This window comes from Pteropus alecto, unplaced genomic scaffold (assembly GCF_000325575.1).
Source record: "Pteropus alecto unplaced genomic scaffold, ASM32557v1 scaffold68, whole genome shotgun sequence".
Taxonomy (NCBI): domain Eukaryota; kingdom Metazoa; phylum Chordata; class Mammalia; order Chiroptera; family Pteropodidae; genus Pteropus; species Pteropus alecto.
In genome coordinates this window covers 5,724,881-5,741,228 of record NW_006441386.1, presented here as the reverse complement: position 1 = coordinate 5,741,228, position 16,348 = coordinate 5,724,881, and the positions used below count along the sequence as shown (strand labels likewise).

The window sequence follows — 16,348 nt, the reverse complement described above, 5'->3', positions numbered from 1 at the left end:
AAAAAAAATGAGGAGGTTCCTTAAGTGACTCAAGCTCTTGAGAACATCTCTACATCTTCTGCCTTACCCACCCTACGGAATACTGACTTACTTGCAAGGACTCCAGGGACATTCAAGACATTCAGGACTCCAAAACATTCAAAATATTTAACCAGCAGAGTGGCTGGGGCATTGCTCTACCAGAACAGATGTTGCCCTCAGCACTGGGGGTGGGGTAGGGTAGTTCTGGGAGTCCAAGCTGTGCCAGGTGGTACCCCTTTTGGTTCTGAACTATGGGAGTTTGGGGGTGGGGGCCCCCAGGGGTGGGGCTGGGGTGGCCAGGCAGGCACTATCTACCAACTGAGGTGAAGTAGTTCAGTATTATGATATGAGCCCCTACCATTAAAGGTTCTCGGATAAGAGTGTGCTATGTCACAAGTCACACACAGTCTGATGTGGAGCAAGCTCCATCAAACTGATAGGAGAAAAAATGTCTGGCTAATAAAACTCAAGGAAGATAATTAAAAGACCTTGTAACAAGCAGGAAAAATAAAATGCATATAAAGAGCAGCATGCTTTGCTCTAAGGCTCAAGAAGCAAGGACGCAGTGGTGAGTGTCTGCTAAAACACTTCGCACTGAACAGCGGGTGCTGGAATGATTTTCTCACCACCCAAATACTCACCATTGCTAAGCTCAAGGCCTGGAAGTGGTCTGAAGAGAAAGAGACACTGGTGAATACAACAACACTCATTTTCCTCTCTTGTCCATTTAGTTCCATTTGACAAACTTTTGTGAGAGTCAACTTTATGTTGGGCACAATGGGAGAGAAAACTGAGAGGCTACTCATGATGACCAAGAAACAGGAACAGGGTCACATAGCTTGCAGATGTAAAATATGATAAAATGAGTGTGAGAGACAACTTGGCACAGCAACTGACTGCAGGGACCCACCACCCGCCTCCTGGGTAAAAAATCCTTCTGCCACTGCTTATCCACCTCAGGCAAGTTATGATCTGCAGAATCATGCTCATGACCAAGAGGGAAACTCTCACTTACCTAATGACTGTGAATTTGATAAATTCTGCAGCATCCAAAATCCTTCTCATGGAACTGATTTCTAGGTAACCAGGGGCTTTGAATACCACCCCCGGGGGCATGCCATCGATGACCACACAGCCAGGGTTGAATGTGATTTTCCTGTAGGGGACTTTCACAGGGAAATCTACTCCAATGGCTTCACCTGTGATGAGACAAAACAGCAAAAAACCAGTTGCTTTTCTCAAACCACGCTTTATCTTTAATGTCAAGATTTTAAAATCATTCACATCAAATGACAACACTTGGTGATCAGCTTTGATTTCTTACAGTGTTACTATGGTGTATGAAAAATTTTATTGATTTTGAAATTGGCAATGGGTCGTATAGCAGACTCAGTTTCGTTCTCTATTAAATAGGGATTATCATGGTATGTACCAAAAAAGGTTTTTGTGAGTATTAAATTATTAGTCACGTGTTGAGCACTAAAAACAATGCTCGACCATGGTAAAACTCAGTAAATCAAAGATAGCTATTATTATTATTATTATCATTACTATTGTAATTAGTTCTTCCATGTATAAGCTCTTCAGTAAAAATACACACTAATCTTGATCAAAGCTCCTTCACAGAAAGATCAGTTTCCTAGATAGAGTATTCAATTAAAAAGAAATAAAACTTACCAAATTTTCGGCTAAAGAGGTCATTGACTTGTTCTCTTAGTTGTTTTATCTTTTCTATGCTTGATAATCTTTCCTTCTCATTATCTAAAAATAATTAAACAAATAAGAAAACTAAGGTTATTAATGTATTTGCCCCAAAGAAAGCTATTGGAGGAAATGCCTGTTAGCATATGAAAAAGCACTTTATGTGGCTTATTATTCAGTTTAGTTTTAGCAAAAATTAAGCATTTTGGAAATTTGTAGATGGAAGCCATCACAGATGGTAGATAATTTTCCTGATTATAACTCTATGTAAACATACCACAACTACTTTTGGGAACATTTTCAATATCATGCAAGACAAGGAAATCCACTTTCACCACTACTCTTCAACATAATAATAGAAATCCTAGCCAATGCAATATGACATGTAAAAGGAATAAGATGTATTGAGATTAGAAGAGAAAGTTTTTTAATACTTAAAATTTTAATTCTATTTTGAACAACTAAAGCAACTATGTGGTTCAAAGTTCAAGAGGCATAAAATAGTGCATAGTGAAACGTCTATCTCAGTTCTCAGTTTCTTTCTCTGGAAGAATTATGTTATTAGATTCTATTGTATCTCTCCAGACATATTTTACATATACTTATTCAGAAAAGATGATTACTTGATGGGCAGAGGCCATCAAGTAATCTTGGCCAGCTCCAATTCAATGGCAGCTAGTGCCTGCCCTGAGGTATATTTTCCAGGTAATGCCAGGGCATGGCTGGGAGAAGCGATATACCTGATTAACAATGTTCGACATAAGCAAGATATTTGGTGTGTGGCAATCTGAAGCATATTTTATATTCCTGAATTGTCATTCCTTAGTTGATAGGGTGAACTAAGCAGAAAATAACTCCAAGAGACTAACCCATGTTGTAAAATGGTTAAAACATAACAAAATAAAAAACATAATATAAATTATGATAAAGCCAGATAAACTTCCGTACCTGGAATTGTCACCTGGACGATGTTAAGATCTTCAACACCTGCTGCTGAACTTGTAATACTGGATGAATTTGTGTTTCCTTAAAACAGAAATTAAAATTTAGAACTTACAGGAAATTTGGCCAATTCTCCTCTAAAAATGTCAAAGTGCCACTTTGATCAGAAGCCCAGAATGATTTTTTTAAAACCAGAGAACACTGAGCTGTAGAGTAACAAGGTGGCTTGGAATTAATTGATATTTGAGTCTCTCTGCAATTTAATGATGTAAAAGGGGAAAGGGCACAATTACTTTTATTTAGTTCATAGCCCCAATACTTCAGTCAGTCTAATTATATTTTAAAAGGAGGGTGCTTAAAAGCATACTTCCTTTGTTATTTTCTCAGTTTAGAGGGAGGAAAAAAGGAAATCAGACATATAAATGTGTCCAAGAGGACCTTTAAGTAGCAGACAGACATCTTATTAACAGTGATTTAACAGAGTCACAGCAAGTCTCAGACAGGGTTAAATAGTAAAAGCAGAGTTGATGTTATCACTTTTTTTTTTTTTTTTTGGTCAAATGATAAACAGAACATTCACTTAAGTTGGAGGCTGAGAAATGTGAATGAGCCTGTCTAGTCCTTTCCCAGGAACTCACAGCTCAGTTCACGTGTTGTGTGAATGATGAACCATCTGGGCATTTGAGATTCTGCATCTGAAGAGCAAGACCTCAGAGAGACACATCAGAATCTCAAACGCCCAGGAGCCACTTCAGCAACAAAAGCCCTTGGGTTTTTCTGCAGTTTCATGATACTTCAGACACAAAATTTTTGGAGAAAAAGTGAGAAAATTTGCTGCTCTTGTCCTTAAAATTACTCCTTTTTCTGATAAATCTAATAAATCCTGAAAGTCTGATTCTTAACAGTCAGGTTCAACATTAAGGGATTACTGAAAGTACTGTGAGGTTCCATCACTACCTTGAAACAAGAAAAATCATTCAGGGAACTTAACATCATTGAGCCTCCAAAACCCAGAACCAAATTCAGGTCATCAGAACCAACAGAGAGACAGTGTCAGAAGATGAGGCATTGTGTTTTGATGAACTGGTAATGTTTTACCACTAAAACTGACTCTTCAAAATATAAAAATCTGTCACAAAACACACGAAGCACAATTTAGAAACTGATCAAAATCCAATTATGATCAATGCATAAACTGGAAGTTAATTCATTTTAATTGCCCTGCACATTTCAAGTAAATGGATGGGATTTTCCCTAATAGGTCCAAGTCTTAACTCCTCTAAAATACACTTACATAAACAATGATTCTTTTTGAGTTGACTGCTCAATTACCTTATAAGTCAGTTTGAAACTGCTCATCTGGCTCATAGTCCATGAGCCATCAAAATAATCCTTGTCAGATGAAGGACAAGAATACTCCCACAGAAGGACTTCCAAAAGTTTTGGTCCTTTGCTAGATGCACGCTTATTAGTGGCTAAATTATTTACCAAATAATTTATGCCTAATTTTTCTGTGGCAACTGCTATCCAGAACAAAACAACTGCTATCCAGAACAAAAGGATGATTCGGCTTGCGCTTGCTGTACAATTGTGACACCCCACAGGACAGCAGTACAGTCCAGGGGCTACTTTGGAGGACATTTCTGGCATTCAAATCACTGCTGGACTTTGATTCCAATGTGGGATTCTTCTCTTCATAGTGTTAAAAGTACTTTAAGAAACAACCCAAATGTCTATCAATGAAAGAATGGATAAATTGTGATTTATACACAGAATGGAATATTATTCAGTCTTAAAAAGAAAGGGAGTTTTGACATATGCTGTAACATGGATGAACCTTGAAGATTTTAAGTGAAAGAAGCCAGACACAAAAGGTCACATACTGAATAATTCCATCTGTATGAAATATGTAGAACAGGTGACTTGATAGAGACAGAAAGGAAATCGCTGGTTGCCACGGGCTAGTGGAGTGGGAGCGGGGAATGGGGAGGAACTGCCTAGTGGGTATGGGGTTGCTTTTGGGGAGATGAAAATGTTTTGGAACCAGATATAGGTGGTGGTGGTTGTATAACACCCTGTTATGTACTAAATGCCGCTGAACTGTTCACTCTAAAAACGGTTAATTTTATGTTATGTCAATTTCACCTCAAAATTTTTAAAATGTACTTTTAGCGTTTCTTTTCGTGGAATTTTAAGGAGAAAAATAAATCTCACCATATAGCTCAGAACAGTGGAATCTGATGCCACACTGACGTCCTATGATGACTCTCAAACTGGGCCATGTAAATATCATGTTTTATCATCTATAAACCTACTCAGGCCCCATTGACGTCAAGTACAGATGAATCAGCACAAATCCATCCTCACTAATGGAAAATCCATTTGTGGGTCAGGAACATTATCCTAGGACAGGAAGCATCTCCTCAGTGCTCAGTCACCCTGACAGCATTGTACATAATTTCCAGTAAAGTGGTTAGGGCTAAAGCATGACGGAAAGCTGTCCATTTACACAGGCCCAATCGATACTTGAAATTTTCACCTTCGTGCTTAATATACGCTTATTGTGGAGAATTAGAGAAACAGTGAAAGTGAAAGGAAGAAAAGTAAAATCCTGCATAATTCTAATACTTTTGGTATAGTTTCTTTTTTTAAATATATTTTCTTATTTTTTCTTTCTATGTAATAATTTTTCTAAATAAAATTGAGATGCTACTGTAAATTGTGATTTTTTTTGGTCCCTCTCTGTTTTGTGTGTAACTTGTCTTGAGTGAGACAGTTTTGTTTCTCACTGAATGTACTGAGCATTTATTTTTCCAGATGGATTACCATGATCCATTTTTTTAACTGTTGGGCACTTTGTACCCACTTTTTCTCTGTTATAAAAAATAATGGGAAAGGTTTTACTACCCTAAAACAATCAACTTGATGAAATTTTAGAATTCAAATAAATGAAGTACAACATAAAAATCAAATTGGGATGGGAACATTCAATCTGAAAATTCCCCCAGTCACGGCAAAACCAGTTCAGACACTGTGATATTTCAAGTGAAGTAATATTATCTCTAAGTAAAAAGGAGTCACTCAGAAAAGAAAGTAAATGCAACTTCGAGGGAATAAATGTTTATTTTAAAAGTATCATTTGTATAGTTTATACACTATTATCCAAATACTACGGTCTTCTTGTTAAATCATTTTTTTCAATGTAAAAAGATAAGCCTGCAATTATTTAAAGCTATTTTATAATTCAGAGTTTACTAATTCAAAATCACATCTGTTCAAATGAGTGAGATTTTATTAAATTTTAGGATAGAATTATCTACCTAATGACATCAATTCTGAGACCTCATAACATTATTAAATATGTAAAATAAAAGAACTTCTCATATTAGGAAGCCACTATGGATCTGCTTATATTCCAGCAGCAGAGATAAAAATATTTTTTAGCAGATTATTAAATGAATCACGATGAAATAAAATAGGTACATTCTTTTAACATTTAGGGCTTAAAATCCGCAAATTCCAGGATAAATGGTCTCATCATTTCTAAGAAAAATCAAAAATGTTTAAAAAAACTTTCAATGGTAAAGAATCCCCTTAGGATATGTTCATAACCATTGGATGTAGTTTTTAAACAAACATACAAACAAAAAACCAAACAGATTGTCAGTTTTTAAGTATTTTAAAATACAATAATCTTATGTAGTAGATCATAAAAAATAAATATTTTTAAAGGAACTTCACTTCCTTTAAATACTTGCACTTAAACTGAGTTCACAGATTCCGGGCCTGATTGGTTGTCATTTTTGAACTCTATCACACTCTAGAAAAGAGAATGTGTTTCTCAGTGAACTAGTCCTTTTCTACCTTTTCCCTTCCCTGCCCTGCATTTGTTCCTCCCTTGGAGAGAGTACAGTTTGGTCTCACAGTGGCCCATGCTAATCTGCATGTCCTAATTTGTTGTCTAAAATGCTTAGGGCACTGGGTACTTGATGGGAACATGGGCTGCTCTGGTCCTACATACACAAACATCGATTTCAATCTTTTTCCCACAATAATCCTTTAGGAAGAAATAAAAACTATACTTAGCCGTGTGAATGGAATGAGGCTTTTGGAAACTAACCTTCAGTTTTCACCTCAGCTTCAGGTTCCTCACTTGTTTCTGAAGGCACAAGCTGAGTAGAATCTTGAAAAAAAAATTTCTAAAATGACATTCATTATTATGTATTCTCATGTTCCAACATCTGACTGCTCCTATACCGAAAAAGTTTATCTTGGTATTTTACATACATTTCATACTTAATAAACATAAAGGTATAAGTATAAAGTTATTTTAATTTTAAAAGGGGTAATAGGGTAATAAAGGATAATCTTACATAAGTGATAAGGAGAGATAAGAAACTTTCAGATATTATCAAATAATATGGAGTTACCCACATTAATGAACACAGAATATCCTTCTATTTGAGCTAATGGAATTCATGTGGTCATAGTGTTTTCTTGTTGTCATCAGGAATTACTAGGATAAAAAGAAGCCATTTTCTTTGATTAATAGTTCCCATCTTATCCTACCAGAAGCCCCCAGGTATTCACAACCTATTATTACATGGAAGCACGATCAAGTTTTCTGGTGGACAAGAATTATGACTTATATAGATAAAAGCCTGGCTAGATTATCTCATTTAACTCTGGTTCATTTCAGGAAGATTTAGCAAAACTTATATTAATTATTCATAAAGGAAGAAAGACTAGAACTCAAAATTAATTTAGCTGTTTTGACATTGTACTATCGTTATGTAAGATGTAACCTTTAGGAAAAAATGAGTGAAGGTACACAGGACCTCTATGTGCTATTCTTGCAGCTTCTTGTGAATCTATAATTATTTAAAAATAGAAAGTAAAAAAATATCAAACTAACTTACCTCTATCATAAATGGGCTTCCCACTACAGTGTGATAATAAAAATCTCTTTGGAAATAAAATAATTCAAAGGCCAACATCCAATGAAATCTTTTCTCTCACTCAACATCATTCTACAATTGTTTGCTACGAGGGTTTTGTTTTATTTAAATACTATCTAACCATTAAAAAAAAAAATGACCAAATAATATCTTAACAGGCTTTATAAAGGGAAGTAAAATATAAGGGAGAAACAGATTTCAACTAAATTAAAAATAACTGTCTTCCCCAACATCCAGAGAAGGTCAGAGATTGCACTGAAGAAAAAGAAAAGAAAGATATAAACAAAAAAAAAAATAAAGACTCCTGTCACATGCTACAACATGGATGAACCCTGAGGCATTACGCTCAATGAAATAAGCAGTCACAGACAAATACTACATGATCTTACTTATATGAGACACAGTCAAATTCATACAGCAGAAAGTAGAATGGGATTGTGGGGGTCAGGAAAAGGAGCTGTTTAATGGGGATAGATTTGCAAGACGAAAAAGTTCTGAGAATCTGTTTCACAATGATCTGAATATACTTGACACTCAGTACTCAGCCAGTACTGAACTTCACACTTAACAATGGTTAGGATGGTAAATTTTATGTTATGTGATTTTTTTTCCTTGGCCACAATGAAAAAAAATATATAATTTAGAAAAATAATATATAATAAAATAATATACATTAAAATAATTAAATAATATATAATAAAATATATAACTTAGATGTTAAATAGTGACCAAGTCAACTTGTCTTCTTGGTTTAAAGCAAATAAATTCAAAATAACAAACTTTATGAGTGAATGAATAATTCTAAGACCGAACTCTATTGTATTATGTTCTCTGGCAAAATTTATCAGATTCTTTTAAGTCAGAGAATTGGACAAATTGCTCAGGGGGCCATTGGAACTGTCCCCCAAAATTAAGTACTCCAGATGCCTCCAAATTGAAGAAGCCATTAAAAATAATTGCAAATCAGTTTCCTGGAGAACACTTTTGATTTAGAGAAAAATACAAATCATTTTGGTACTAAGATACACACACAATTCCTAAAAGCAAGGTCATCTTGCCTGTAAACTGACCAAGATGTCCCATTGCTCTTGGTTTGGTGAGGAAGTTTCCTTTATTGTTCCCATGGACATGTATAAACCATGTTAGGGGTTCAGGGGTTAAACATGATGGTCTGGATTTATAAATGAATGGAGGGAAGTATTATCAAATTTTACTTCTAATTCAAGAATTTCCTGAAATACTTTTCGACTCTGTTCAAAAGAATTTTGTCATGCCCATCAAGAAGACACAATGAAATAAAGTGACATGCGGCACCGGTGCCAAGTTTTCTTGTCATTTCTACATCCAGAGGCTTTAAGTAGAATCACTCCCAGATCAGGAAAGTAAGAAAGTGATAGTTCTTAACATTACAACATCTTAGGACCAGAACTCAGCTAGTGTTCTAAGAAAACACACCAGGAAGTCCCCGCCTCTATTTTCATATACATGTGTTTTAGTGTGTTCTCTGTAGAATACTGTAAACTAAAAATAATAAAATGCCTCATTTTTCTAACCTTCCATTGGTGATTCCATTTCTATTACTTCCCTGATTGCAGAAGAATGATGGCTTTCTGAAAGGAAAGTAAACAATAAATAAAAAAGGTAGAAATACAAATTTTAAAAAAAGAAATCATTTAAAACAATGCAAACAATTCAAGACACACATGGAAATATACATGAAATACTTCGAATCCTTGAAGTAAAATTTGCGCAAATGTTCCTTTATATTTTTTCTTTGTTATTTTCTTTGTACTTTGGAAAATTTTCAAACATACAAAAGTAGAGAGATGGTATAATAAAGCCATGTGCCCATCTGCGGGTGCCCACAGTCATCGATTCATGTGACCCTTTTCATTTGTGCTCACTCACCACACCTCACTGGTTGTTTAAAGTAAATCCTAGATATGGTAGAATTCAATGTGCAAATACTGAGCAGGTACCAGTAAGATTTAACAGCTCTCTTCCTCCAGTGCCACTCCAATATCATGATGACCCCCCAAATTAACAATTATTCTTCATCATCATCTCATATCTAGTCATCATTCGAATTTCTTCAATTGTCTCATGTCTTTTTCTAAAAAAACTTTATCTTGAAATAATTTTAATCTTACAAAGAAGTTGCAAAAATAAAACAGTACAAGAAGATCCATATACCTTTTACACAGAAAACATGTTAACATTTTACCATTCCCTTTACCATTTGTAATCTTTCTCCACTGCCCTAATCTATCTATAGAGATGTATATATACATACTTTGTATTTTTCCTGTACCATTCAAGAGAAAATTACATACATCGCGTCCCTTTATCTCCTAATAGGGATACTCTTATATGATCACAGCAGTTATAAAAATCACAGAATTTAACATTGAAACAATACTTTTATTTATTTTAACATCTGTTTTCCGATCTTGTCAGTTGCCCCAAATGTCCTTTATAGCTCTTCTCCTTTTACTATAGGATCCAGTTTGGGGTCTGGTATTGTTTTTTGTTGTCAAGTCTGTTTAGTCGTCTTTAATCTGGAACAGCTCCATAGTCTGTGGCATTTCCATTTTTATGGCATTTCTATTTTTTAAGAATAGAACCACCGCCACCCCAGCGGAATGGTCCTTATTTTGAATTTGATGTTTCTTTATGCTATGATTCAGATTTTCCATTTTCAGCCAGAATATTGCCTAGATGATGATGTGTCCTTCTCAGGGTATCACATCTGGAGGCATATGATGTCTGCTAGAGACTGAATGTTTGTGTCGTCCACAAATTCCTATATTGAGATCCTAACCTCCAGTATAATGGTATATGGAGGTGGGGCCTTTGGGAGGTAATTAGGTTATGAGGGTGGAGCCCTCATGAATGGGATTAGTGCCATTATAAAAGAGACCCCAAAGTCCCTTCCACCATGGGAGGACACAGTGAGATAATTGTTTATGAATCAGGAAGTGGGCTCTCACCAGACACCGGATCTGCCAGCACCCTGATTTGGACTTCCCAGCCTTCGGAACTGTGAGAAATAAATTTCTTTTGTTTATAAGCCACCCCCAGGACCCCCAAACCGAACTATGCTATTCTGGACTAAGACAGAGTCTATCTGTCCCTGTCTGGTGATATGAATTTTAATCCTCTGATCTCGGTGTTATTTGATTGCTCCACTGTATAATTACTGTTTTCTTCTCTCTCTCTTGTAACTAACAAGCAACCTGTGGGGAGAAACTAAAGATCACATAAATATTCCACTCCTTTTCTAAATTCTCCTCTAGATTTAGCATCCACTGATGATTCCTTCTTGATCCAATCTTATTTCATAATGGTTACAAAATGATGACTTTCTAATTTCAGCATCCTTCCCCATTTACCAGTCATTTTTGGTATTCCATGGGGAGCAGTAAATGTCTTTTTGCAGTTGATTTGCTCAAATCAGGATCCCAATGAAGCCCTCACATTGCATTTGGTTGAAATGTCTTTTACATCCCTTTTACTACAAAATAGGTTTTCATTTTTTAAAAAATTGCTATTATATGATGAAGAAACCAGCATATCTGTCCAGTTGAGTTCTCTCATTCTGGACTTTATTGCCTGTGTCCTTGTGCTGTTGTTTCCATGTGTTCCCGTACCCCTACATGTCTTGCAAATTGGTGGTTGGGTCTAGAGGCTGGATCAGACTTTGGTTTGATTTTGTGGGGCAAGAATCCCAAAAGCGTACTTCCTACTGGATCCCGTTGTGTTGGTTACCTCTGTCTTTGTGAGGTTAAAATTGGACCAGTGAGTTGGGACCTATTAGCCTGATACATTTGTGATAAAGTCTCATCAACATTTTATGAATGGTTTTAATAGCCACTGGTGGATACTGTTGAGATGCATTGCTATATTAGGGGCTGCAATATGAGGATGTCTTATGACTTCTTTTTCAAAGCCTTATGTTTTATTTCTCAAAATTCTCTTAAGCGAAAAAAAAAAGAGGTGAAGAATTCAGCACATATGTTATTTGGCTAGGTAAAAATTGAAATGCCGATAAATTCTGGTTTTTATTATCAATGATTCTAACACTATAAAATTATTAATCAATGTCTGTGTGCCAGCAACAACAAATAAAACTCAAAAGCATTTCTTTTATGCTTTTCTTATATTTTTTTCCTCATTGTGAAGGGCAGACATGGGACTTTAGAGTCTGCTGTAAAGCGTTTCTTCCAATGAGGGACAAAACACAAACTTGTCACATTATTGTTTTCCAGCTGTGTGCTGACTAACATCGTGGGGCTTTAATTCCCATTCTCATGACTGAAATCCGAGCAAATGAAGTCTTAAATGAAAACTTGCATATTTCATGTTAGAAACTCACAACCAACAGGTTGTTGTAAGAGGGCCCACAGTCTAACATCGTTAACTTTTTGTTCATTTACCAATTCTGCAATTATTTTTCAAGAAAGTGTGGGGGTAGGGGGGTGGTATATATCAAGGCACACATTATATTTAAGCTTTTTTTTTTCAGCCTCTTGCCCCAGGTTTGGTTATATTGGAAGAAAAGGAGTAGGAAGGAGGCTGAGGTAGCAGAGAGTGAGCTGAGAAGAGGCTGTCGGTAAGATGGTGAGGGGCAGCGGCCAGGAGACCATGACAGACCCCTGGTGGGCCCTCCCGCCCGCACTCACTAGAGTCTGTCTATTCACAGGCTCTCTGGTCCTCTTAGTCAACGATTCTCATTACCTTGTTAAATCTTCAGCACACTGCTACACAGGTTCTGTGGTGACATGAAAGACAAGTAAATTTTGGGCTGCTCACGGGCAGAACAGACACAGGTGATGGCCTTTCTACAGTCAAAGGGCATAGTGTGGCAACTGAATTTACAAACCGTTTCATCAATTCGCCTATATCTGTCACAATTCCTCTAAAGACCAAGCGATAGGGATTCGAGGGATTTCAGGGCTGATCAGGAAAGAGATATGACCACGAGATGGCGCTACCACACACAACTTTATTTGGGCAAAACTGATAGGTTTGTATGCCAGGAAAAGTCCCTCACCAATAGAAAGCTCCGCTGGCTTCAGTTTGGGGACCACCAGGCAGAAGGGTGAGGAGTAAAGGAAGGCTGGACAGAGGGAGATAGGAAAGGGGGCTTATGTGTTAAGGTGACATTGCAGCATGGGGGGTGGGGGTCTCTGAGTCAGAGAGCTGTGAGGGGCAGTTTTGGCTGGGGGTCTTTATAGCCCTGGGGTTTTCCTTAGTGTAGCCTAGCAGATGTTGAGTGCACTTTGAGTTTGGCACCAGCAGGCTTTTGGGCAAATAGGTCTCAGCCTGCTGTGAAGAAATAAATGACCTCGGGCTAATATACAGAGGTCATCTTTGGTACATTTCTAGAACACCAACTAACTTCAACACTGCATTATCGAACTGTTCATGCTATGCAACATGGAGCCACAAATACTACAAAATATAAATCACTTAAATATAAAGGCCAGTAGAGGTAAATAATTTAAAAACAAATTGCTCATTGTTAGGTTCAAGTCTAAGCAAGATAAAGTTTACATAAAAACAGAAGTAGGCCAGTGTATTTTCTTTCCTTCTCTTCCATTTCAAAAAGTCAAAATACAGAACAAAATATTACACTCAGTAAATTTAATGTGTAATAGCTCTAAAATACTGACATGCTCCAGAAAGTAAAAGAGGATATACATTTGAAATAATGAGAAATTTTTCATCAGCAGGATAACTTTTCAAAGAACCTGCTTTGGAGTACAAATTTAGTCATCAAATTTGTGTTAAAGATATAGAATAGAGGCCATTTCATTAAAAAAAACCAAAATTAAAAATAAAATGAGCGGCAAGGAAATTCTGACACATGCTACAAGGATGGACCTTGAGGATATTATGCTAAATGAAATAAGCTGGTCATAAAAAGACAAATCCTGTACGATTCCACTTACATGAGGTACTTAGAATAGGCAAATTCATAGAGACAGAAAGCAGAATGGTGATTGCAGAGAGGAAGGGGGAGTAGGGAGTGACTGTTTAATGGGTGTAGGGTTTCTGCTTGTGAAGATGATAAAAGTTCTGGAGATGGATGGCAGTGATGGGCACACGACAATGTGAATGTACTTAATGCCACTTACCCATGCATTTAAAAATGGTTAAAATGATAAATATTATGTATGTATGTTCTAGCGCAATGCTAGGAAAAAAAGGAAGTAAGTGACAAGATGACTAGTGTCAATTTACTAGGAGGACAAGAACTCTTTGGTAAATTTATCCAGTTATTTTTTTGGTTTAGAAATTTAAAAAATTATTTTTCTGGTTTAGAAATTTAACAGTGAAAATCATACATATTGAATGGGTGTCAAATATGTTGAAAATGATCTGATAATCAGTCTTTTCAAATCGAAAGTTAAAATTATTTCACAGATTTTATTTTATACAGATTATAGATACAGGTTAATCTTACGTTGAATCTGATTATTTTTTAAATTTATTGTTGTAATTCACATACCATAAAATCTACCCTTTGAAGAGTACAACTCAGTGGTATTCACACAGTTGTACAATGATCACCACTATTTCCAAAATATTTTCATCATCCCCAAAAGAAACCATGTACCCACTAGCAGTCACTCCCCACCCCCTTCTCTCTCTAGACTCATGTAACTATTAATCTACTTTCTGTCTCTACAGATTTGCCTATTTTGGACATTGCATATAAATGGATCCATACAATTATAGATTTTTATGTCTGGCTTCTTTCATTTAGTGTGTTTTCAAGGTTCATTCATGTTATAGCATGCATCACTACTTCATTCTTTTTTATGGCTGAATAATATTCCATTGTATAAATACACCACATTTTGTTTATCCATTCATCAGTTGATGGGCACTTGGGTTGTTCTTATCTTTTGGCTACTGGGAAGAATGTACAAGTTTTTGTGTAGACATATATTTTCAATTATCTTGGGTATATATGGATAATTGTGCATATATCTAAGAGTATAATTGCATACATCTAAGTATAGTTTTCTTATAATTTTTTGGTTTTGTTTTGGTATCAAGGTAATACTGGCCTTATAAAATGAGTTAGGAAGTGTTTCTTCATCTTCAGTTTTCTGGAAGAGTTTATGAAAGATTGGTATTAATAATTCTTCTTTAAATATTTGGTGGAATTCACAAGTAAAGTTATCTGGTCCTGGGCTTTTTGGCAGGAAGATTTTTGACTGTTAATTCAAACTCTTTACTTGTTACATGACTATTCAAATTTTGTATTTTATTTTTAGTTAGTTTTAGTAGCTTGTCCATTTCATCTAGTTAATTTGTTGGCTTCCAATTGTTCATAGTATTTGTGGTAGGAAGATGGCTCTCACAAAGATATTCAAATCCTGTGACTATACCAGGTTACATGGCAAAGGGCAATTAAGGTTGCAGATAGATTAAGTCTGCCAATCAGCTGACCTTCAGAAAAGGAGATTATCCTGCATTATCCAGCTGGGCTCAATGTAATCAGAAGGGTCATTTAAATGTGGAAGAAGGATGCAGAAGAGTAAGTGTCAGATGTGATGTGAGAAGATAACATTAATTCTTTGTAGTTGGGCTTTTCCAATCACTTCTCCCTCTGCTTGCAAAGCTCTTCCCCCATATCACACAGTGTCAGCTGGGAAGAAAACTGAATGGTGTTGATATTCTTACATCCACTAGTGTCAGATGAGCCTGGGTGTAGTGTATCTCAGCCAAGCTTGTACTATGCGTTCTGCACTTCAAGGGGCCCTGAGGACTGGGTTCTTGCACATGTAAATGACCTTATGGGACTTCCTGGGCTCCACAGGGGCCAAGATGTGAATGCGTGTTTGTGGAGGGTGGGTGGAGGGAGTTTCCAAGAGGTCTGTGCTGCAGACAAAGCATGAGGCCTGGTGTGGGTGGAGTGGGGAATCAGATGTTTACAGAAACACCACTTGAGTTTATAAGCACTGTGGGGCCATGGCTGACTTTATTGGGGGTTCCCCAAAGGCCAGTCACCAGTATGAGCAGGTCACATTTGTTGCTTTTATGGTTTTAAAAATTTCTCCCTTACATACTTCAATATGTGAGTATTTAACCTAAATGGCTACAAAAACATTCGCTGTTACGAAATATAGTCCATGATATCTGGCTTTTTAACTCTCTGGGAATCAAGAAGGAAGCTGCCCAACTTAAGGAGTGCTATAAAGAATAACTCTTGAATAGTTGTCATTTCCAAGACAAGGACGAGAAATGTTATCTATTATACATTTAACTTAAATGTTTTTCTTAACGTAATGTACTTCTTTTTGAAAAACTAAAAAGACAGGACTGCAGGTACATCTCTCCAATTGTGTATTTTACTGTTACCTGTGGGAGCAGGTATATCCCTGATTGTATACCTTTTGATCAACACCAAGATCATTTAAGTTCAAAAATATATTCTTGGGAAGCAAGACATAAGTACTTTTTTCAAAACAACAAAGTAATTTAGAAAGAGGTTACACCGATTCTTTGTGAGGGACATGCTCAATTCAACAAGTACATAAAGTGCCCTGTGCGTACACAGCCCAGGCTTGGGTCTCTAGGGCTGGAGCAAGATGCTGGGTCTTCCTGCCCGGAGCTTGCCGCTAGCTGAGGGTGTCCCCAGCAAAGGCATGAACAGTACACAGCAGGCCACACTAAACTCTGTGTGCGATTAGGAAGCTGACATTCTGACT

At 36.5% G+C, this 16,348-nt stretch overlaps 1 protein-coding gene across 1 annotated transcript in view; it reads right to left on the bottom strand.

Annotated features, from left to right (window-relative positions):
* Nucleotides 1-16,348, bottom strand: part of GTF2IRD2B (GTF2I repeat domain containing 2B) — a 51,564-nt gene that overhangs the window by 2,981 nt on the left and 32,235 nt on the right. The window contains exons 10-15 of the mRNA XM_006918527.3: nt 9,176-9,232; nt 6,785-6,847; nt 2,671-2,748; nt 1,699-1,782; nt 1,037-1,220; nt 663-691 (exon numbers count right to left, since the gene is read on the bottom strand). Coding sequence (XP_006918589.1) covers nt 663-691; nt 1,037-1,220; nt 1,699-1,782; nt 2,671-2,748; nt 6,785-6,847; nt 9,176-9,232 — 495 coding nt within the window. The remainder of the gene's footprint in view (nt 1-662; nt 692-1,036; nt 1,221-1,698; nt 1,783-2,670; nt 2,749-6,784; nt 6,848-9,175; nt 9,233-16,348) is intronic.